Source organism: Ochotona curzoniae, unplaced genomic scaffold (assembly GCF_017591425.1).
Source record: "Ochotona curzoniae isolate NIBS_2020 unplaced genomic scaffold, NIBS_Ocur_1.0 patch433, whole genome shotgun sequence".
Taxonomy (NCBI): domain Eukaryota; kingdom Metazoa; phylum Chordata; class Mammalia; order Lagomorpha; family Ochotonidae; genus Ochotona; species Ochotona curzoniae.
The window spans coordinates 493,933-516,446 of NW_024467010.1; the positions used below are offsets into that span (position 1 = coordinate 493,933).

General features: G+C 51.8%; 2 protein-coding genes and 1 pseudogene across 6 annotated transcripts in view; 1 reads left to right on the forward strand and 2 right to left on the reverse strand.

Annotated features, from left to right (window-relative positions):
* LOC121167830 (phospholipid-transporting ATPase ABCA3-like) overlaps window positions 1-6,951 on the reverse strand; it is a 32,972-nt gene extending 26,021 nt beyond the window's left edge. For 3 of the 5 annotated variants that reach the window (XM_040997496.1, XM_040997493.1, XM_040997497.1), the window contains exons 1-2: window positions 5,325-5,718; window positions 1,442-1,645 (exon numbers count right to left, since the gene is read on the reverse strand). The gene's annotated coding sequence lies outside the window, so the exon portion shown is untranslated. Of the gene's footprint in view, window positions 1-1,441; window positions 1,646-5,324; window positions 5,719-6,819 lie in introns of those variants that run through there. The other 2 variants (XM_040997494.1, XM_040997495.1) reach the window with 2 other exon arrangements.
* A 2,547-nt stretch (window positions 6,952-9,498) lies between these two features.
* On the reverse strand, window positions 9,499-9,849 carry LOC121167922 (annotated as a pseudogene).
* A 3,104-nt stretch (window positions 9,850-12,953) lies between these two features.
* Window positions 12,954-22,514, forward strand: part of LOC121167878 (ATP-binding cassette sub-family A member 17-like) — a 55,973-nt gene continuing 46,412 nt past the window's right edge. The window contains exons 1-5 of the mRNA XM_040997581.1: window positions 12,954-13,037; window positions 13,374-13,635; window positions 17,542-17,669; window positions 19,051-19,216; window positions 21,536-21,795. Of these exons, the coding sequence (XP_040853515.1) occupies window positions 12,984-13,037; window positions 13,374-13,635; window positions 17,542-17,669; window positions 19,051-19,216; window positions 21,536-21,795 (870 nt within the window). The 5' untranslated portion in view covers window positions 12,954-12,983. The remainder of the gene's footprint in view (window positions 13,038-13,373; window positions 13,636-17,541; window positions 17,670-19,050; window positions 19,217-21,535; window positions 21,796-22,514) is intronic.

Genomic DNA, 22,514 nt, shown 5'->3' on the forward strand with positions numbered 1-22,514 from the left:
TACCACTTGCCGGAGCAAATGCATTCCCTCCAAACCACAAAGCACATACATGTAAATTGGAGCATCATGTAGGGGAGCTCAGAGATGCCCAGACGAGTGATGGCGGCATTTAGATTCACACAGCTATCATTCGTCTGCAGATCCTCCTCACCACAGTTCACACCCGGGACACAGAGCTTTGAACTGGGAGTTAGTCAGAGGTGAACCTGCCAGAGAGGGTGTCAGAACCCAGGAAACCAAAGCTGAGGGAGCAGAGGCAGGTGGCAGGCTAGGAGAGGGAGCGGAGGTGGTCAGGGAAGAGCCCTGGGGTGGACCCTGCTCGGGGCGCTGTCTGCGATGGGGCCATGGGAGGAGCCCTGGCAGGAGTCCTGGCATGGACCATGCTCGGGGCGCTGTCTGTGACGGGGCCACAGGCAGAGCAGAGCCCTTCCCCGTCTGGCCTCCTTCAAGTGGAGAAAGGCTCGGCAACTCACTGTGAAAGGGTTTTGGGTCTGGTTATTCAGCTCTGCATCCATGCAAACCCTGACCTAAGGCCACCTCAGTCAGCTGCGGCGTGCATGGCCTCAGGGAAGCCTCTCTCACTAACAGGCACAGACACGAGCTGGGGGCCCAGAGCCCAGGCATGGCCGGCCGGTCCCTAAAAGTGAGCCTTCTTCTGGCGGCTTCAGGCGTGGGTATCGTCTCCCTCAGGGTGGGCAGTCGGCTGGCAGGTTTGGTGTCAGCTGGACCACGCAGATCTCCCATGCCTGCACCCCAGTCCAGAGACGCCTCCCACTCCTCTCCCCTGCACCCTGCCCATGCAGAGCCCAGGTGGCAGTGAGGACTCGGAGCTCTCAGCTCCCTGACTCCAGGGCCTTGTAGGCAGGTGGGACGCAGCCAGCAGATGGGAGTTCCCTCTCTATGCTGGGAGAAGTCACAATTGAAAAAAATTATTTCAGATTAATTTAAAATATGAATTTTAACGAACCACCCAGCTCAAAAGAAATTAAAGCTAACACAGTAGGCAGCAGTACACAGTGGCAGCTTTAATCAACTGCCCCGTCTGTTTTAAAATCAACGGGGTGAACTCTGTCTTGAAAGTCACCAGACTGCTGATAAAGCAGCGGCAACCCATGAACCACGCAGAGGCCTGTGGCTCATGAACAGCTCCTGAACTGGTCTAGGCAGAGAAGGGAATGGGGCAGCGCCTGGGGACCAGCCACCTGCAGCAAGAGCTGTCCAGAGGCAGGCAGCTGAATTAGCCAAGATGAGCCCTCTCCCTCTACCAGGAGCGTGCTGGAAAGAGGGGTCACTGCTCAAACAAGGTCTTCTGCTCAGAAAAGGTGACTTCCTTTCCCGTAACAGCAGGCTCCCCGGTGCTGACTAGGGCCAGACCGAGAGGGGCGGGCACACGGCCAGGCCACCCACCTTCCCACCCAGGCTGTGACACAGCTTCACTGACCTGAATCCTGAGGGGCTCCGACAGCCAGTGTCCCCACAGGGCTACGGCAGGACTGGCTGGAAGGCGGTGGCCCTGCACAGAGGGCTGCGGGGCGGGGCCAGCGAGTCTCTTGAGGGTGACAGGGTGGCTCTGTGGTGTGGGACAGCTGACGTCTCCAGGGACATCTGGAGGGACCGCAACCTCCAGGGCATGACTCTCCGGCACCTGTGGGAAGACGCAGGGCACTGATGTGACTTGGAAATGATCATAAAGCATCTCTTACCCAAGTTAGGGAACAAAAGAGCAGGCCAGCCAGGGTGCTGGCATTCAGAGCAGCCAGGAGCCACGCAATGGACATGGCTGGAACAGACGCCCCCGTGGCAGCTCTCGGTGGGCACCTGGGAGACACTTCTGGGCGAGCACTGCAACTTTGCCAGCCTCCGAATTTGGCTCTGGTTTCTGGCATGCTCCGCCTTCACCAAACGGAAGCATGACTCACAGCCGCACAGAGGGAAGCCCGGGGCTGGGATCTGAACCTTGGCTGTTAAATCCGCGCTCTTCATCACCGCATCACTGCAGACAGCATCTGTCCCTGCAGACCCACGTGGGGCTCCCAGAACACCAGCAAACCCCAAGGACACATGCAGCCCTCAGCCTACCACCTCATGAGGCTTTATCTAGGCCTCACCCCAAGCTAGACTTGAAACCTGTTGTTTGAGAAAAAAAAAAAAAAAAAAAAAAGATCCAAAAGAGGAAATCCCGGAATTACAAAATCTGGAAAGCTCTCTGGTTATGAAAGAACATGTACACGCAGAGGAAGTAAAGTTTCTTCAGACACTCCACACAGGCATGCGAGGTCGTCAGAGTGGCCATGGCCAGGATCCAGAGCTGTCGCCTGCAGCGCCAAGGCCAACAGGACGGAGACGCCTGCCACCGCCCCCCAGGCACCTCAAGAGCCTCCGAGAACTCCTGCTGGAGAGGGCTGGCTTCCCGCCTCCCAGGGCCACAGGCCGGAAGGGGACTGCAGGCGCTCCCTCCTCCCGCCAAAGAGCCTGTTTGCTTGCGGCTGAGACATTAAATATTACACAAGTCCTTGAGTAGTTCACGGGTTGATGTTTAGGTGAGCAATCCACTGGGCACAGAGTGTGCACAGGTTGTGGGCTGCCAATCTCTGAGAAGGCTCTGCTTGGGTCCCAGAATTCCTCCAGAGCCACAGTCCTGCCAGCTCGTGGGCACCTGTGAGTCTGGGTACTGCACCCCGTGGAGAAGCCCTGAAACCAGCACTTCAAATGTGTGCTCCTCCTAGTATTTCTTCCATCACAAGCTTGAATTTGACGCCCAATTTCTATGTGTCCATGGTAATTAAAATCTGTTTATTTTCATTTTACTTGAAAGGTAGGGAGACAGAGGGAGAGATTGTCCACCTGGTGGTTTTGTTCCTGAGTACCTGCAACAGCCAACACCGGGTTCTCCGCGGCAGGGAGCCAAGAACCCCTGCACCAAGGATCCATGTTTGCCAAAAGCTGGATGCGGGACAGTGGTGGGCCTCAACTCCAGGTACCCCCAGATGGGAGAGGGGTGTCTCAAGTGGTATCTTAGCTGCTGTGTCAGTGGCCCACTCCTCTGTGCCCATTCAAACACAGCTGTTACCTCTGGACACCTGGTGCCAGGGGGTGGTCATGCCCCCCTGGGGTCCCTGGCAATGGAGACGAGAAGAGAGCAGGGTCATGTCAGGTGTGCCCCAAGCCCAGGCACCCCTTCCACCAGAGACACCAGCAGCAAGGCCTGGGGGATGGCATGTATGGAGCCACAGACAGACATCCCGATGCCACCCTGCTTATTGCCACAGGTGTAAAAACACAGATGGCCTAGTAGGAGGTGTTGGCTAAACTGAGGACCTCAGGGAAGGCTATCAGGAGGCACTGGCCAGGCTGAGGGTTGACCTCAAGAAAGCCTATCACCATTTGTCAGTAGCCACCGTGATCTTTAAGGACACATGACACAAAATGTATTCATGCCACAAACATTTCCCAAGTGTACTGCTGCAGAGGTGGTGTTTTCACTTCAAGGAGTGAGTGGTCCCCAGGGACATCGGGCGCCCTGGGACTGCTGTGATGTAAGTTCAGTGTCGCAAGTCTGGAGACAGGAATGACGTGTGATCCTGGAAGGTGGCAGCCCCGTTGTTGACTCAGGAAGCCAGGCCCAGCTACTCGCAGTTGGCCAGGAAGGGCACCAGAGGATCATGGAGAACTAAGTGGAAGAGAGGGACATGGATTGAAGTGCTGCTGAGCGGGGAATGAGCCAGAAAGAGCGGACCCAGCTCACGCTGCCATGCTCAGGGGACAGCCGAGTCCCCCACAGTGCACGTGGTGTTGCAAGGTGTATCCAGTTTGTCTCCTGGCATCGGTCTGGCTGCTGTGGGCATGTGGGAAATGAACTAGTGGATGGAAGACCTCTGTATCTCCCGCCTTTCAAATAAATTAGGTTCTTCAAAGTTTATTAAAGGAATGTGGGACCTGATGGATCATTTTGGATAGGCAGGTGTGTGGGACAGCTTTGGTCTCACTAACATGCTGGGAAATCCTTTCACATGGTTTTCTCCTTGGATCTCTCTCAAAGGCCCACAGCGGTGTGAATTTCTGTGTCCATAAGACCAGGGCAGGCCCGGGTGGAGATCTACTCACGCCAGGAAGTGTCACCTTGTTAGGACCCCACGGCTCTGGGGTTACCGGCAGGGGGTGGAAAGGTCCAGGTCCAGCAGGGGGCGTGGGATGCAGGCTACTGCCCACCAGCCTACCTGTGGCTGTAGCCTCAGTCCCACTGCCACCCGCTGGCTGCTCAGCACTTTGAGGCGCAGGGCAGGAGGGAGCGAGGCGGCACAGGTCCCAGGAGAAGTTACCATGGCTCCTGTAGCTCACGACGGGCTCCTGGGGAGGCCTTCCCCGTCATAAACACTCGCCAGCTAGCCAGGCCTGCCTCCCTCCCATGAAGTGTGGGCCTTCAGTGTATCTGTCTGCCCAGGTCACACAGCTGCTTGTCACTCCCAGGGCCACCCCCTGGGCACTAAGCTTGATTTCAGGGAACTCTTGGCTGCACAATCCCCCCTATCAGAGGGCCTCAACTGAGTCCTGGCTCCACTTCCAATCCCGGTTTCTGGCTGACACAGCAGATGGCAACCGAAACGCTCAGGCCTGCTACCCACGTGGAAGAGCTGGAGTCCCACATTCCAGGCCGTGGCCTGGCCACCTCCTGCCTACTGTGGATATTTGGGGAGTGAAGCAGAAAATGGAAACTCTTTTTTAAAGATTTATTTGTTATTTATTTGAAAGGCAGAATTACAGCACTGTCTACTATCTGTTCATTTCCCCGAATAGCCTGAACAGCACATCTGTGTCTGGCAGCGGCCCAAGTTCTGAGCCATCTTTCACTGCTTCCTCAGGCTCCCTATGGGAGGCTGGCACTGCAGGTGGGAGCTTTGCCCACCACGCCCTACTGCTAGTCCCTGGAAGATTTCCTCCTGGAGGTCTCTCTCTGCCTTTCAAACAAAATGGAATTCGGTAAATGAGGAGGAAGACAACAACGGCCCATGCCCGAGGTCCCCAGAGATCGTGGGCTCTGGGTGCCTGCAGACACCTGTCCACAGGTTACGCAGCATGCAGCCTGGGCTCGAGCCACTCTCATCCTGCCTGGACACCTGGGCCAGTGGGACACTGCGCTCACTGCACGTCAATAGTCTAGAGAGGACCCATCCCTGTACCTCACCCTGAGGTCCCTAAGGACCATTTCCACGCACACAGGCTGCCTACAGGCAGGGAGCAGGCCTCCCCTGGCAGAACAGGCAAGTGTGCTCCTCCTGGGGGGCAGGGCTGGCTGGTGGGAGTCCAACCTGGGTCAGATCTGCTACCATGAGCCAGCCTGGTTCACACGCCACCTGAGGCCAACGGTCGCCTTGGAAAGGGCTGGCACCATGCTGCTTCGGTCCTGTGGGTTGCTTGTCAGGGCAGCAGGACAACAGATTTGAGAGGCAACAGTGTCATTCTGCCTGTCAGATCAAGCAAGCGCGGGACTCAGACTTCTCTATTAGTTCATGAGCATGTGGGGTGAGGGGGCAGCTTCCCACCTGTTTCCCTTCCTCTTGTATCTCTAGGAGACAGACTTTCTAGAACAGTCTTTGTCTTCCGAAGTTTATAACAGGCATTCACAGGGGCTGGTGCCCTGGTATACTGGACTAAGCCTCCATCTGTGATGCTGGCATCCTATACAGGCACCAGTTCAAGGCCTGGCTGTCCCACTGCTGATCCAGCTCTCTGCTAACATGCCTGGGAACACAGAAGACTGCTCAAGTCCTTGGGCCCCTGCACCCAGCGTGGGAGACCCAGAAGAAGTTCCTGGTTCCTGCTTTGGACTGACCCAGCTCTGTGCCATTTGGGGAGTGAACCAGCAAAAGGAAGATCTCTTTCTGCTTCTCCTCCTCTTTAATTATGCCTTTCAAATAAAGATAAAATGTTAAAAAGTGCATCAGCTTTTGGGGAAAAAATGCAACAGTTCTTAGGCAGAGTGGAGGGCAAGCCCTTGCACAGTGCCTGGCCTGCACAGTCACCTGTCGGTTGACCCTTCAGGATCCCTCCAGCCCCTGTCATGTGCCCCGCACCAGACCAAACCCACATCTTCAGGGGCAAAACCTGCAAGCCCTGAGGGAGCAGCTTCTACTGTGTGTCATCCACCAGGAGGTGCAGAGGGCCGCTCACCCCAGCATCCATGGGGGAGGCGCCTGGGCTGCCCCTAGGAAGCAGCCAGGGGACAGGTGCCTGCACTGACCATGAGCACAGAACAAGCAGACCTGAGGACTCTGCCGGCTGCACCGGCGGCTCCCAGTCCCACCCGGGGGCCGGGGGGAGCGTCTCGGAAACTCACACCACTGAGGGCACAACGGAGGAGCCAGTGGAACACCTGGAGGCCTCCCTTCCCCTCATTCAGGAACCTGTGCCGAGGTGAAGCTGGCCGCCCTGGCCCTGCCTCGCCCCGGCCGGGGACGCCGGCGCCATGCCAGGCGCCGCCGCACCAAAGCCAGCGCCCTTCTGCGACAAGGCTGTCGGTCAGCCTCCTGGCCCCGCACAAAGGGCCCCTCAGGGCTTCAGTCCCCGGCAGCACAAGTTTCTGCGGCTGCTCCTGTCCGCAGTGAGGCGGACACACCCAAAGCTCCCCGAATCTGAACAGCCCGGCGGCGGGGGGCTGCGAGATGCAACCCGCAAAGACTCCGTGCGGGCTGGCGGGGCTGAGGTGTGCAAGGCTGCGGGAAAGGATCAGAGCGGGCAGAGCCGGCCGGGCGGGGAGGCGGCCCCGGAGCCGCGAGCCAGCCCGGGAGCGAGCGCGCGAACAGGGGTCCCGGCGGCACTCACCGACGCTCAGCGCCGGGGCGGCGGCCGGCACGCGCGCCTTTCGCAGCGTCCCTTCCCTCGGCACCCCTGGTTCCGCTCCAGCCCTTCGGAGGCTGCGACGGCCGGCGGGGACAGCTGCTAGGCCGCCCTGGCGGAGACGAGGCACCTGCCACCGGAGACCGGCCAGACGCGCGGGGCGGCGCCCTCTCCTGCAGGAGGCGGCCCGGCTCGCGCGTGCGCAGACCGTCGCCCCTGCAGGTGCACCGCCACCCCGGCGGGCTCAGCCCCGCGGGATCTGCGCCTGCGCAGTGCTGCGTGCCTGCTCGCCGTCCGACTGGGAGCGTGCTGCACGGCGCGTGCGCAGCCGGCCGCTCCTGCAGGCACACCGCTGCCGCCCGCCCACTCGGCCGCGCCTGCGCAGTGGCCGCGCCCGTGGCGTGTCCGGCAGGGGGCGCGCGGCCGGGTTCCCGCGTGAGGAAGGACGCGATTCCCGCACTGCCAAGAATCCTTTGGTCCATATGTTTTTCTGAGCAGTGGAAGCAGTCACTTCGGCACATTTGACATCTCTTGGTAGTTTTTCCATTTCCCTTTCCTCGCTGTCTTTCCTAGACCTCTTGTTTGGCCTGGCTCTTAATTCTCGTCACCTAGGACAGAGAGAAACCTTCTGGAAACCAGCCCTCATGGGGGCCTTGAGTTCAGGGAGGCCCGACACTATTAGTTATGGCCATGTGGTCAAGGGGGTCCCCAAGGTGAGGCCACCCCAGGCCGAGAGGGTCCCAGAGGGTCGGGGTATACTCAGGAGGGAATTCGGGGTCACCTCAGGCAGAAGGGTGGGAGGCGGGGGTCACCTCAGGGTTGAGAGTCCCAGAAGAGGGAATGGGGGGGGACACCTGCAAGTAGGATGGTCTGTAGTGGTCAGGGTCATGCCTTGAGAAGGAGGATGGGGCAGAGCCACCTCAGACAGGAGCGCCCCAGAGAGAGGAGCTGGGGGTCCCTTCAGGCAGGGAGGGGGCTCCTCCGAGGGGCTTGGGGAGTCGGGGTCCGGGGGCACGGGGCGGGCCGGGGGGCTCGCGGCCAACAGTCTCCGCGGCCGGACCGGTGGGCCGCTGGGCGCCCCATCCCGGGTGGTCTGTGTGCTCCGAGGGGCGCCGAGGCCCGGCGTCAGCTCCCCGGCTCCCGGCGTCAGCTCCTCGGCTCCCCGGCTCCCGGCGTCAGCTCCCCGGCTCCCGGCTCCCGGCTCCCGGCTCCCCTGCTCCCGGCGTCAGCTCCCCGGCTCCCGGCTCCCCGGCTCCCCGGCTCCCCGGCTCCCGGCTCCCGGCTCCCAGGCTCCCGGCCCCCGGCTCCCGGCTCCCGGCTCCCGGCTCCCGGCTCCCGGCTCCCGGCTCCCGGCTCCCCGGCTCCCGGCTCCCGGCTCCCCGGCTCCCGGCTCCCGGCTCCCAGGCTCCCGGCCCCCGGCTCCCGGCTCCCGGCTCCCGGCTCCCCTGCTCCCGGCGTCAGCTCCCCGGCTCCCGGCTCCCCGGCTCCCCGGCTCCCCGGCCTCCCGGCTCCCAGGCTCCCGGCCCCCGGCTCCCGGCTCCCAGGCTCCCGGCTCCCGGCTCCCGGCTCCCCGGCTCCCGGCTCCCAGGCTCCCGGCTCCCGGCTCCCGGCTCCCGGCTCCCAGGCTCCCCGGCCGCGTCCCTGTATTCCTGACACCGCCTGGCTTCAGATACTGGTCCGGCGTCTTTGCTGGTGTACAGGTGTCGTCTTATCTTTGTGAACCTCAGTTTCCCTATCCCTGAAGTTGCAATGAGAACAGTAGTAATAATGAAAGCTTAGAGGTGTGTGTTTGAGGGTGGCTGTGTGTGGCGCGCTGCCTGGTGAGAGGGACGTGGCAGTGTAGCCTGTGAATCTGCTCGCTGGCTTTGCTCTTCATCTAACCCACCCCGCCCCGGCGTCCGTCGTGGCTAGACCCCTTCCTGGTCTGCAGTCTGCCGCAGGATTCCCTTAGAAGGGGGAGAGTGAAAGTAGACTAACAGTGGCAGAGTACAGATGCGGCGTCTTTTTTCTTAACTCTGCCAACATGCCCGCTGTTGGAATTATTATTATACTCATAAGCGTCGAGGCAAAGGAAGTGTGCCGTGCACAGATTCCAGACTGGGAATTGTTGCTTGTAAGGAGCTGGATGCTTTTGATGCTGTCCGACAGTCAATAAGAAGTCATCACATTGTGTTCGATGCCCACTGCTGACAAAAGTACCCAGCAGGGCCAGAGGCTGCCTCTCCAGCCGGAGGCTGGGTGTGTGCGTTGTGTGACAGTCACCCCGCAGGGCTGTAGCGGGACTTCAGGTCAGATGCTGGATCACCTTCACGTAGTAGAGATACTCAGATGTGCCAAAGAAACTGCCTGTTGAAGAATTCAAAGCACAAGACGAACCAGCTTTTTTGTGATGCCCACCATCCCCTTCCTTGAGTCTCTGTGGGCATGGATTAAATACACGTCTTAAGGTTTTCCTCTGCATTTGCACATGTATGAGAGGTACTTGAACACATCAGTGGAAAAGCAAAATGAAAGTCGTTTTATTTTGATGTAAAATTTTTTGAAATCCATGCCTATCTTTTTCATGTCATGCACGTCCATGAATGTTTTTTGTGTAACAGTTATTTGATTATGAAAAGCTGTTGCCCATGTACACGCATGCTGATGTGAACTGAAAATTCATGTTTACTTTTTAGCTTGACCTTCTAGTAAATCTTTAGCTTCATTGATTTTGACTGTGATGTGAAGAGATCCTTTCTTCTCTGGGTCATTTAAGAGCATAATTTGTCGGTGTGCATTTCTTACTTTTCCTTTATTGGCAGTTGGGCTTACACCTAAATATTAATGGTGCTTCTCATTTCATCATCTTGGGTTCAAGTCTACCTCTGTAACACCAGCACTGAAGGTGGATTTTAGAAGACTTTGGAAAACTTGTTTTGCTTGAGGTTCCATTTGCTTGATAGCTTGCGACATAGAAGGGCCTACAAATCCTGCAGCAGTAATGGTCAGTCCAACTGCTACCCTTGTACTGGCCATGGCTTGGGCTCAGTTCCCCTGCCTTCACTGGGAGCACACCATGTCCCAGGACAGAGGCCATGGCCACCAAGCAGATGCCCTTCCCAAAGCTAGGACCCGCCAGCAGCAAATGAAATTCTTTTAATTTTCAACTTAATTGAAATTGTTTTGATTCAATCATCCACGGACTTTTGACGTACCCTTATATAAATTGGCCTGTTGATATATGTAGCATTATTTCATGTTTTTCCCATAAATGGTATTCTGTAGATGTTATTTTGAAGTTTTCTTTTTAGCTGTGTAAGATGGATGGTTGTAACCCCGGCTCCGGGACAGAGGATTTTGCGTGGAGGGCGGGATTCCGGCTGGGAGGGGCCAGAGGGCTTTACAGGTGCGCTGCAGGTGTCTGCCTTGGGCTCCCTTGGTTTTTTTTCAAAGGGAATTTATTGCTGTTTATGTAATTTGATTTATTAGTTTCATTGTGGTTTCTGGGTCATAGCCAGGCTTATTAAAAGAACTAACCCTGAGGATATAAAAATATTACTCAGGTTGTCTTTCACTGCCTTCATAATTAAATTTTTATGTGTTTACACATTTATATATCTGGTATTATTTGCTGACATGAGCTAACCAATTTTCTTAATACTAAAACTATCATTATCGTTTCTCAATACAAAAACTAATCGTTAAAATTTCAGTTTGCATATATTAAACTCCATTCTTCGTGGTTATTTTTAGTTCTGTAAATTTTGACCGACACAGTATTATGTAACTACTACCACAACCAAATCCAGACACAACCCTCCGAAAGTTTACTTGTAATGTCTGCTTGTCGTCAGCCTTTCCTGCCACCTCCTAGCAACCACTGATTTCCTCCTGTAGTCCTACAGCTTTGTATTTTCCAGAATATTTCATAGACTAGATCATGTAGTCTTCGTAAACTAAGGTCATGGATAATGCCTTAAACCTATGAGGAAGGTAAAAGTAATTGTAGACCAATAGTATGTTCCTCCTCTAAAGGAGCAGAATTCATTGGAAGTAGCGTGTCAGCTTGTGATTTATTCCTAGATTGAGCACGTTTGTAGTAATTACAAGTTTTCTGTAATTGTGTCCAGATTCTTGTGAAAAAAAAAAGTTTTCACTTCTCTTGGGCAAAAGCTTAAGATTGGGATTGTTGAGTTGTATGATAAACATACGTTTAGCTTGATAAGAAACTGCTAAGTGTTGTCTATGGTGGAGAGCTTTTACATTCCCGTTGGCACCGTACTCTGTACCTTAAGCCAAAATTACTCATTAATTCTGATAGCCAAGGGGTGGTTTAAATATGCATATCTCTAGTGACTAATGATATTGAGTGTCTTTCTGTGACCTTGTTTGGATATATCCTTTTTGGTAAAACATCTTCAGAACTTTTTCTGAGTTTTAAAAAATTGGTTCTTCGCTTTCATGTTGTTGAGTTTTGACAATTCTGTATTGTGGTTTGACTTTGTCAGATAATTGTTTGTAAATATTTTTTGACAGTCAGAGGCTTGTCTTTGTTCCTTAAGGAGTATGTTTTACCAAGCAAAGGGTTTTAATTTTGGTCAATCCAGTTCACCATTTTTTCCTGTAAGCTGTGATGCTGTGTTTAAGGAATATTCACAGGGCCATTCTCATGCGTTTTCTTTAAGAAGTTTTATCATAGTGGTTAGTTTTGCATTTACGTCTGTCATCCATTTTTAATTACTTTTTTCTTTAAGATTTTTATATATATTGTTATTGGAAAGGCGTATTTTTTAAAGATTTATTTTTATTTTTATTGGAAAGGCAGACTTACAGAGAGAAGGAGAAAGAGAGAGGAAGGTGTTGTATTTGTTGTTTCACTCCCCAAGTGGCTGCAGTGGCTGGAGCAGAGGCAACCTGAAGCCAGGAGCCAGGAGCTTCTTCCGGGTCTCCCATGAAGGTACAGGGTCCAAGGCGTTGAGTCAGCCTCTGCTGCTTTCCCAGGCCACAAACAGGGAGCTAGGTCAGAAGTGGAGCAGGACATGAACTAATGCCCATATTGGATGCTGGCATTGCAAAATGTTTAGTTTGTTGAGCCACGGTGTTGACCCAATTAAAAAAAAAGCTTATATATGGGGCCTGTTGTGGTGTCTCAACAGACCAATCTTCCACTGGCAGTGCTGGCATCCCATATAGGCACTGGTTCTAATCCCAGCTACTCCACTTCTGATTCAGCTCCCTGCTAATGATTTGGGAAAGCAGCAGAGGATGGCCCAAGTACTTGGGATGCTGCACCTGCGTGGGAGACTTCGAAGAGGAAGAGGCTTCTGGCTTTGAATTGGTGCAGCTCTGGCCATTTTGGCCGTTTGGGGAGTGAATCAACGGATGGAGGATCTTCCTCTCTGCCTTTCCTCCTCTCTGTATATTTGACTTTGCAATAAAAATAAAATAAATCATAAAAAAGAATGCCTGAGTGCCTGGGCCTCTGCACTCATGTAGGCCTCAGTTAGCTCATAGCTACAAGATCCCGTAGTGTGCTTTTCAGGCTTTTCAAACTTTCTGCATCGGGAATTATGCTCATTCACATGTCTGTCCAACTTACAGAGCAGAGGTGATGTTAGCTGAGGCGAGGGAGACCAGAGAATAATGTGCATTTTGAGCAATGTGACTAGGTCAATCTGGTCATGTCAAGATTGAGATGAGGGACAAACACCATGTTATTGGAGGCTCAGCCTCCAGCTGCTCGTCCCATAGGGGCACCGTTCTGCACCGGGACCTAGAATAAATCTTAAAAAAAAAAAAAAAAAGATTGAGATGCAATGCTGTAGGGATGGGTTAAGGCTCCAGGCTGGTAGTGAAGACTTTTGGAACCATCAGCATATGGCTGGATTGCAACCTGAGTGAGCGGGGTGAGGTCACCTCAGAGCTTCTGGAAGCGGGGAATCTGCGCAGACTGTGCCCTGGGCACTTGACGTTTGGTGGGCGAGGAAGGTGGAAGGGTTGGAGGCAAAGAACGCAGCAGCTGACTGAGGAAGCGTGGACAAGCAGAATGTTTGTCACACAAGTAGAAGGAATTTTAGAATGACAAGGTTTCCTTGTCATTACTGTCTCGTGTTATATTCCCCTCTTTGTTTCCTAGCTAGTGAGCTGAGCCCACCTCCTCACCTGAAAAAATGGCAGCGTTCAAGAAGTTAAAACTGCTTCTGTGGAAGAATTTCATCTTAAAGGTGGGTACAAGGGGCTGGGGGCCAGGCAGCTCCTCGGAAAGCACTGGATGCTCGAGGTGATTTGGCCTCTGGTGAATAGAGAGCTGTTTCCTGTGGTCAAAGCATGTTTCCATAGTACTTTTATCAGCCTGCATTTTGAAAGATGACATCGTTGTTGTTGATGTGCTGCAGGTGTTAGAAATGCTGACTGTAGATGCTTTGTAGCTACTTCTCCTTCTGGGCGCCCTCTACCCCTTCACCTGTTACACAAGGAAGCCGGAGACCTCAGGGTTCCCAGTAGAAGGGTGGTTTTCACTGGTGTTTGTATCTAACGTGTAACTTTTGTGTTTGTTCCAGAAGAGGAAGACCCTGGTCTCAATCCTTGAAATCTTGATGCCGTTTCTGTTCTCTGGAATCATACTGTATGTTCGTTGCAACAGTGTCGCAAGAAAAAGGCCTCCGTCTAACTACAGTGCCTTTGATATCAGCGTGCTGCCAGAATTCTTCTACAGTTACCCTCAGAAAGGTGTACTTCAGCTGGCCTACATCCCTTCCCAGAGTGAGACGCTGAGGACAATCACCGAGAGGGTGAGGCAGTCCTTCGATGTGGACTTGGAAGGTGAGACAGGGCAGGGAGGGACGGGGAGCAGTGTGAAGTTCAAAGTTGTCTTTTTTTCCCTATGGATTCTTGCGGTAATGATTCTGAGTCTGGGCTTTCCACACTCTCAAGTCCTGGAGTTAGAAGTTAGCAGATCCGTCCATGTGGCATTTTTAGTTTTTCAAGCAACACACTGGAGACATTTCTTTGCAGAACAATGTTAACTATTAAATGTTTGTTGTGTGTGTGTGTGTGTGTGTTTTAAAGATTTACCTATTTTTATTAGAAGGGCAGATTTACATAGAGAAGGAGTTAGAGAGAGACAGATTTTCCATCCGGTAGTTCACTTCCCAAGTGGCTGGCAGTGGCTGGAGCTGAGCTCCATCCAAAGTCAGGAGCCATGAGCTTCTTCCAGGTCTCCCACATGGGTGCAGGATCCCAAGGCTTTGGGCTGTCCTCAACTGCTTTCCCAGGTCACAGGCAGGGAGCTGGATGGGAAGTGAAACAGCCAGGATACAAACTAGCACACATACTTTTTTTAAATAAAGATTTACTTTATTTGTATTGGAAAGTCAGATATATACAGAGGAGGAGAGACAGAGAAGAAAATCTTTCATCCACTGATTCACTCCGCAAGTGAGCACAACACCCAGAGCTGAGCTGAACCAAAGCCAGGAGCCTCTTCTGGTCTTCCATGTGGGTGCAGGGTCCCAAGGCTTCGGGCCATCCTCCACTGCTTTCCCAGGCCACAGGCAGGGAGCTGGATGGGAAGTGGAGCTGCCGGGATCTTGGAAAGCTTGGCAGGATTTAGGTATTCTCCTACAGGTGCTCTGGCCTATCCTCCCGTGTGCCTGCGTGTAAGCCAGATGCAGACTTTTAAAAAATTACTACAATTATTATATGCGATTGTAAAAGGGGTCTAATAATATAAGAATGCTCCAGAAGGATCATGAAAAATAGAATTAAAGGATAAGTTTATTTTACTGAAAGAAATTTTGAAATTTGTGAATTTTCTTAATAATAAGCACTTACCATGAGCATATTGAAGTTCCTTTATGTGGCTATAAAGTAGAAAAGAAAATTCTCTTTTCCCACCTTAGCACCACTCAATGGGGACAATGTGTTGAAAGGGCCTCCCTGAAATCCTGGAATACTGTTCTGATTTAGTTACCTTGGGAGGGATTACCACATTAAAAAACCAAAAAACACAGAAAGATCTTCACTAGAAAACTGATAAGAGAGTTGAGATATGAAAGTTGCTGAACAAGCACTTTGAAATGGAAAGGTGTGAACCTGGCACATTGGCCCAGCGGAAAAAGTCCTCACCTTGAGCACACCAGGATCCCATATGGGCGCCAGTTCTAATCCCAGCAGCTCCACTTCCCATCCAGCTCCCTGCCTGTGGCCTGGGAAAGCAGTGGAGGATGGCCCAAAGCCTTGGGACCCTGCACCTGCATGGGAGACCCGAAGTTCCTGGCTCCTGGCTTCAGATCAGCGTAGCACTGGCCGTTGGGATCACTTGGGGAGTGAATCATCGGATGGAAGATCTTTCTCTCTGTCTCTCCTCCTCTCTGTATATCTGATTTTGCAATAAAAAATAAATATAAAAAAAAAAAGAAATGGAAAAGTGTTAGGTTTCAGGGGTAAAGGGCTCTCCAGGCTCTTGGGGTCGGGAAGCCCTCAGGTGACCAGGCCTTGAAGAGCTTAAAGTCCGCAAGCCAGACTGAAGTGCCTTGGAGACGGGGCTCGAGAGCTGGGAGCAGCAACGTTATCGAGAGCCTCGAGCCTTGTTAAAACACTTTTATTTCTTCTTAATGCAAAAGGCTGTCCATCAAACAGATTTTAGGGGGAAAAAGTTATGCAGTTTAATTTATTATTTATTTGAGATCCACAGAGAGAGTGCTGCCACCTCTGGTTCACTTCTCAGATGCTCCCAACAGTCAGGGCTGGCCTGGCAGGAGCAGGACACAGTCCGAGTCTGCCACAGGGACCCCAGGGACCCCAGAGGCCCCATTTTTGGAGAAACGGCTGCTGCTCCTCCTCAGGATGTGCACCCAACAGAGAGCTGGAGTCCGAGGCTGAAGTCTAGCCCTTCAGCGTGGGGTGCAGGTCTCTAAACTACCACTTGGGGCACCTACTCCTGTTGCATGTTCTGTAAGACATAGCTCTGGAACTGTAACTAGACTACCACTTGGGGCACCTACTCCTGTTGCATGTTCTGTAAGACATAGCTCTGGAACTGTAACTAGACTACCACTTGGGGCACCTACTCCTGTTGCATGTTCTGTAAGACATAGCTCTGGAACTGTAACTAGACTACCACTTGGGGCACCTACTCCTGTTGCATGTTCTGTAAGACATAGCTCTGGAACTGTAACTAGACTACCACTTGGGGCACCTACTCCTGTTGCATGTTCTGTAAGACATAGCTCTGGAACTGTAACTAGACTACCACTTGGGGCACCTACTCCTGTTGCATGTTCTGTAAGACATAGCTCTGGAACTGTAACTAGACTACCACTTGGGGCACCTACTCCTGTTGCATGTTCTGTAAGACATAGCTCTGGAACTGTAACTAGACTACCACTTGGGGCACCTACTCCTGTTGCATGTTCTGTAAGACATAGCTCTGGAACTGTAACTAGACTACCACTTGGGGCACCTACTCCTGTTGCATGTTCTGTAAGACATAGCTCTGCAACTGTAACTAGGAGGAAGTAGTATCTAAAAATTTAGGAGGACAAAGATGAACAAGGGAAATGGAGAGACACAGCAGGATTAAAGATGGGTTTTGGGGTTGCAAGTGATGAGTCAAGGACTGGGTATTTGGTGTCAGCGCCTGGGACGCCCCAATCCACGCTGCCTCATTTATTTTCAGTTCCACGTCCATGTGGGTTCTGGGAGCACGTGAGTTGTCTTCTGCTTTCTTAGGCACATTAACTGACTAGATCAGAAGAGGGTCAGCTAGGGCTCCATGCAGGGCTCACATCACAGTGCTGGCATCACAGATGGCAGGCTAATCCTGTGTCACACAGCTAGCCTCTACATTACCTTTCAAAGATTACTTATTTTAATCATTGTTTTTAGTTTTTATTTCTCTATTTGAGAGACACAGAGGTGAGGGGGAGGGAGGAAGAGAGATTTTTCCCATGCACAGGTTTACTCCCTCAATGCCTGCTGCAGCTGGACAGCCCAGGCCACAGGCAGGAGCCCAGGGGAGGAGCGGCCTGCCTTCTCCCAGTGTGCACATCTGCAGGATAAAGGCACAGTGGCCAAGGTTTAAACCTACACACTCCACTGTGGGAACCCAGGCGGCAGTTTAAAGCCTGTGCCAAATGCCTACTTCTAAGCAGTTTTAGACAAAAAGAGGATTTCTGTCTGCTGGTTCACACTCCCAGTGGCTGCAGTGGACAAGCCAGGCACAAGAAACTTCATCTGGGTCTCCCCCACAGACACAGGGGCCCAAGCACTTGGCTATGTTGCTCTGCCTCCCGGGTCGTTATCAGAGGTCTGGATCAGAAGTGGAGCAGCTGGGACACCAGTGAACCTCCACATGGGATGCTGACGTCAGAATTGGTGGCTTCACCAGCTGTGCCACGATGCCCCTGAGCTCAGTGTTGAAGGAAAAGAAACCACAAAGCTTTTTCTGTGTTTCAAACCTATGTGAAGTGGGACTTAAATTCTTTTCTTCCTTCACGTGACTTCCTTAACTGCAGTTCCTGGGAGCCTGGACTTCCCAGTTGGAGTTCTGTCTCTCAGCCTGTGCGCCTTCCCCTCTGTTGACTCACACCCTCTCTCCTGCTGTGAGTGCAGGGTAAGCTGGGTGACTGAGTGCAGGAGTGAGCTGGCACTTCCCGGGCAGAGAGCAAGCATTGGAGCAGGTTTGATTTCGGACTAACCGCACACGAATCAGATTTTTCTCTGTAGTTCTAGGTTTCTCTTCGGTGCCTGTGTTTGAAAATTTCATAATTAAGGAACAAAAGGCTTTCTACATTTTGACAGGAATCGTTTTTGACCATAGATTCATTAACAGCAGCGAACCTTTGCCACTTGTGGTAAGAACATGTTACTGCTAACAGTCTCCTTGAGACACCCACCATTGCTGTCCATGCATCTGACACGTCCCCCCGTTTCCCTTTGCGGCGCTTCAGCCATCTCACTTCCAGAGGGGATAAGAGGATGGGCCCCTGTTGTGGCTTATAGCCTACACTAGTTTTCAGAGTCTTGACAAGAACAAGCATCCATCATGAGAGATCAGGACTCCGACACCTGTCTTGTCTAAGTCTGGACTCTACAACGCACTAGCTGTGCAACCCTGGAGAAGTTATAGCTCTGAGCCTCAGTGTCCACAGTGGGGTGCTATGGTGGGTGTTTTTCCCCAGCTGATGGAGCTGTTAGGAGGAGCAAAAGAGCTTATGCCTATAAAAATACTTAGAGGAATTTTCCAGAGAAATTAGTTCTTGTGGTCATTATTACTAACGTCACAGACTTCAAAGATAGCGGATCTCGGTGTTTATTCAAAGAAAAATCAGAACCCAAGAATATTTGATTTATGTTTGGAGATGAGAAAACCCCTCGCACATAGTTTTTGTACTGTGTAGATGATCTATTTTTTTTAGTATTTATTTTCCTAAGTTTTATTAGAAGGGCAGATTCACAGAGAGAAGGAGAGGCAGAAAGATCTTCTGTCTGCTGCTTCATTCCCTAAATGGCCACAACGACCAGAGCTGAGCTAATCCAAAGCCAGAAGCCAGGAGCTTGTTTTGGGTCTCCAACACGGGTACAAGATCCCAAGGTTTTCTGCCATACTCGACTGCTTTCCCAGTCCATAAGCAGGATGCTGGACGGGAAGTAGAGCAGCTGGGACATGAAACAGTGCCCACATGGGATCCCGGCAGTTGCAGGGAGAGAATTTAGCCACGGAGCCATCACGCCGCTGTGTTGGTCTGATGATTACTTGTGAGAATTTGGATGTAATGTGGGTAGGTGAAGAAAGAGGTTAATAGAATAGACACCAATATTTTTCAAGGACTTAATAATGCCTGGCCCACTGTAGGGACTGTCTCATTTACTTCTACGACAGTCTGAGGCAAGTGCTGTTGTTATTATCCCCAGTTCATTGAAGGGCAAATAGAGGCACAAAGATAAAGTTAACTTTGCCAAGGTGACATGGGACTCCAGTGGGCAGTTATGGGCTTAGACAGGTTGTTTGGATGCAGAGTCCCAGCTGTCGTTTGCTGCAGCTCTCCGTGCCTCATCCCAGATCTCATCCCTGCAGCTGTCTCTCCTGCGGCTTTCTCAGAACAGTCACAGGAAGAATCCCCCAACATGGCCCCTGCCAGTGTAAGCCCTGACCCAGGCACGGCTCTGCTGTGCTTTAGGATCGCTGCATCCCAGGACCTTGGGATGGAATGAGCCTCTCCTTCTTCTTCATAGGTGAAGTACACCTTGCGCTTCAGTTACATCCAGAGGAATTTGTTACCAGTCAAGAATTTGTTTGTTTTGCGTGATAACCCTGAAGGCTGGTGTACATCCTTCCTTTATCCTCCAAACCCACGCCAAGAACCAAGGGCATTCACGCAGGAAGATGGAGGAAACCCTGGTAAGGGCCCCTGCCCCTTTATCCCACCACTTGGTCCGGCTGCGTGTCTCTGCTGATATTCTGTTGTTGTTTTTCCTGCCTGGGTACTTGCTGAACTCATGTTTCACAGGAGGCTGAAGAAATAGCATTTCCAAAAGTGACCTTCAGTAAAACACTTGTGCTATGAAGTGAGCTAAAGTAGATCTGACTGTAAAAATTTTGCTTGAAGGAAGGGTAGGAGCGTTCTACAGGAACAAAAACTATGAACCCCTTCTCTAGGCTAATGTGTATAGGAACTTCTGTTTATAGAAAAGTATATGACGAACAGGTGGTTAGCTTAGTGGTTAAAATGTCATTTGTGATGCCCACGACCTGTGTCAGCGGTCTAGGGTTCACGTCTCTACCCTCTGGTGGGCTCACTCACTGGTGGGTTCCAGTTTCCTGAAATTTACACCAACGTTTGGGCCTCTGCCACCAATGGGTGAGACCAGAAGAAGCTCCTGGCTCTTTGCTCCTGACCCAGCCCTGGTCATTGCAGCCATCTGGGGAGTGAACCAGCAGGTAGAAAGTATCTTTCTTTCTCTTCCTGTCTCCCTCCCTTCCTCTCTCTCTCTCTCTCTAACTCTGGATTTCAAATAAATCAACAGAAAAAGCATTGAAAAAGAACTCCGTTTGTTGAGAAATGTACTGATGGGCCAGTGTTGGTGTACTGGGTTAAGCTATTCCTAGAATGTTGGCATCCCATGTGAGTGCCGGTTTGAGTCCTGGCTACTCTAATTCCAGCTCCATATTCATGTGTCTGGGAAGGCAGCAGAAGATCATCCAAGTGCCTGGGTTCCTTCCCAATGGGACACCCAAACACAGCCCCAGGCTCTTGTACTCAGCTCAGGCTGCTGTGACCATTTAGAAATGAACCAGTCTCTGTCTCCCCTGCTTACCATCATAACACACATACACAAACACACACACATGTGCACAGACATGCACACACATACACAGATTGTAACTGCCTTTAGATCAACTAAGCTCCAGCAGTTGTGGACATTTGGGGAGTGAACCAACATATGTTCTCTTTCTGTATCGCTTTCTCCCAATAGAGAATATAGATTTAGAATAGATTTAGAGAATATAGAATATAGATTGAGAATATAGAACATATATTTACTCTGTCAAATAAAAATCCACTTACCCAGAGGGTTGGGATTTCTCCATGAAGGGAAATGGGATTTCCATTGTCCAGTGCGGTCCTGAGTCATAAACTGGCCCTAGGACATGGAGTGGTCCTGGACATGGAGTGCGGTCCTGGACATGGAGTGTGGTCCTGGACATGGAATGATTCTGGCACATGGAGTTGGTCTCAAGGCCGGTGCTCTGGCCTCTTTCATGCTGTCCCGTAGAATAGCTGTTCCTTCTGCTCCTGCATCCTTCTCTGAATGTGAAAGATAGGCTTGACCATGGTTCTCTCGCAGCAGCCCCTTCCCTGCCATGGACAGGGGTCTGGATGGATCTGACGGAGCAGACACCTGTGTGTGTCAGGGGCATGCGTCCTGCATCGCTGCTGCCCTCTATTGTGGCTTCTGGAGAAGCAGAGGCTCAGCACCAGGCATAGCTGCTCCTCTGTCCTCTACAGTGAGGGTCCTATGCCTGACTGAACATCCCTAAGTTCATCTTCTCATGACAGACATGCTCGGCAACTCACGTTAGGTGTTTGGTACCCCTCTTTGTGAGGGACTTAAGGGTACAGCCTCCAGACAACTAACTGTCCCAGAAAAGATTCACAGTACCCCCACCAACAAGAACCGGCAGTAGTTTCCAGAGCTGCTTATTTCCAGCAGTGTGAGTCAGAGGTCCACCAGGATCAAGGCCATCCAAAGGCCATGGTCATCTCTGCTCCAGTAGTACTTCACCCCGACTCTGCCCACATTGGGGACTGGCCAGCCTGCTTGGAGGTGGAGTCAACATCTCTTATAAAACTCCCAGAGCAGGGATCTTGGTCTTTTTGAAAAGCCAGTTATTCTGTGGAAGTGCAGGTCCCCTGTGATGCAGTGTTTAGCACGGCAGCAGTGCCGACTCAGAGACAGGTCATTTAGCTGCTTCCAGTGTACACTCTGCCCAAAGCCTGAGCCCTGAAGGGCAGTTCTTACCCTGCAGATGTCCCTCAGACCCATGGCTCTGTGTTGTGGCCTTCTCCCAGTGGGTGTCTGATCTATAGGGAATGCCTTTCCTTATGCCGCCTTGTCCGTCAGAATGACTTAGCTGGCCTCCATCTGAGTCATTAGTTTTGTGTCTTGTGCCTTTTTAAAGAGTTTCTTGTGCTTGAGATGTGCTATTTTCTTACAGGATACAACAGAGAAGGCTTCCTGGCCATACAGCATGCCGTGGATAAAGCCATCATGTGGCACCATGCCCAGACCGCGGCAGTCAGCCTGTTGGACAGCCTCAGCGTGCTCCTGAAGAGATTCCCTTACGGACCCTTTATCCAAGACAAGTTCTTCCTGGTTCTCCAGAATGATTTCCCGCTGCTCCTCATGCTCAGCTTCATCTGTTTCGAGCTCATTATCATCAATTCCATTTCACTGGAGAAAGAGAGAAAACTGAAGGTAATTCTGGCTCCTGTCCCAGAGCGGTGCAGACACTACTCGTGAAAAATCACGCAAGTAGGAATGAGCTCCAGGTTGAATTTGAACTTGAAGCACCTTCGCTTTGCTTATGGACTGGAACTGTCCAGCCCCACTCTCCCTGGATGGCAAGAGTACTGTCCCCCCACCGGGAAGGGCACTGCCCTCCGAGGGCAGATGTAAAGGAAAGGCTTGTGGGTGGTGAGCAGGCACATGGCGGTGGCACGAGGAGGCTGTCGGTGGTGGGATGCAGCGGCCCTGCTGTAATGATAGACGTAGTGAGACCCTGTGCTCACCGGGACACTTATGGAAAAACCTCAGGAAACCAGGATTTTCCATTGTGTTCCTGGACTTTCCTTTCAGTTTTCAGATTTGACTGGAGATTACCTAACAAACTAGTGCTGACATGCTTGACTTTTTTCATCAAATTGATCATGTTTTCTATTTTATCCTTTAGTCTGTTCTGTAGAGAACAGACCACTTTTAAAAGAAAAATTTCAATTCTAACCATCAATAGAATTTAAATGAGAACCCAATAAGTGTTTAGGTTCAGTTTTTAAAATGATTTATTTGAAAGACAGAGTCACTGAGAGAGAGGGAGGGAGAGACAGAAACAGATCTTCATCCACCGGTTCACTCCCCAAGTGTCTACAATGGCCAGGCTGAAGCGAATCTCCCCAGGTGTGCAGGGGCTCGAGCAC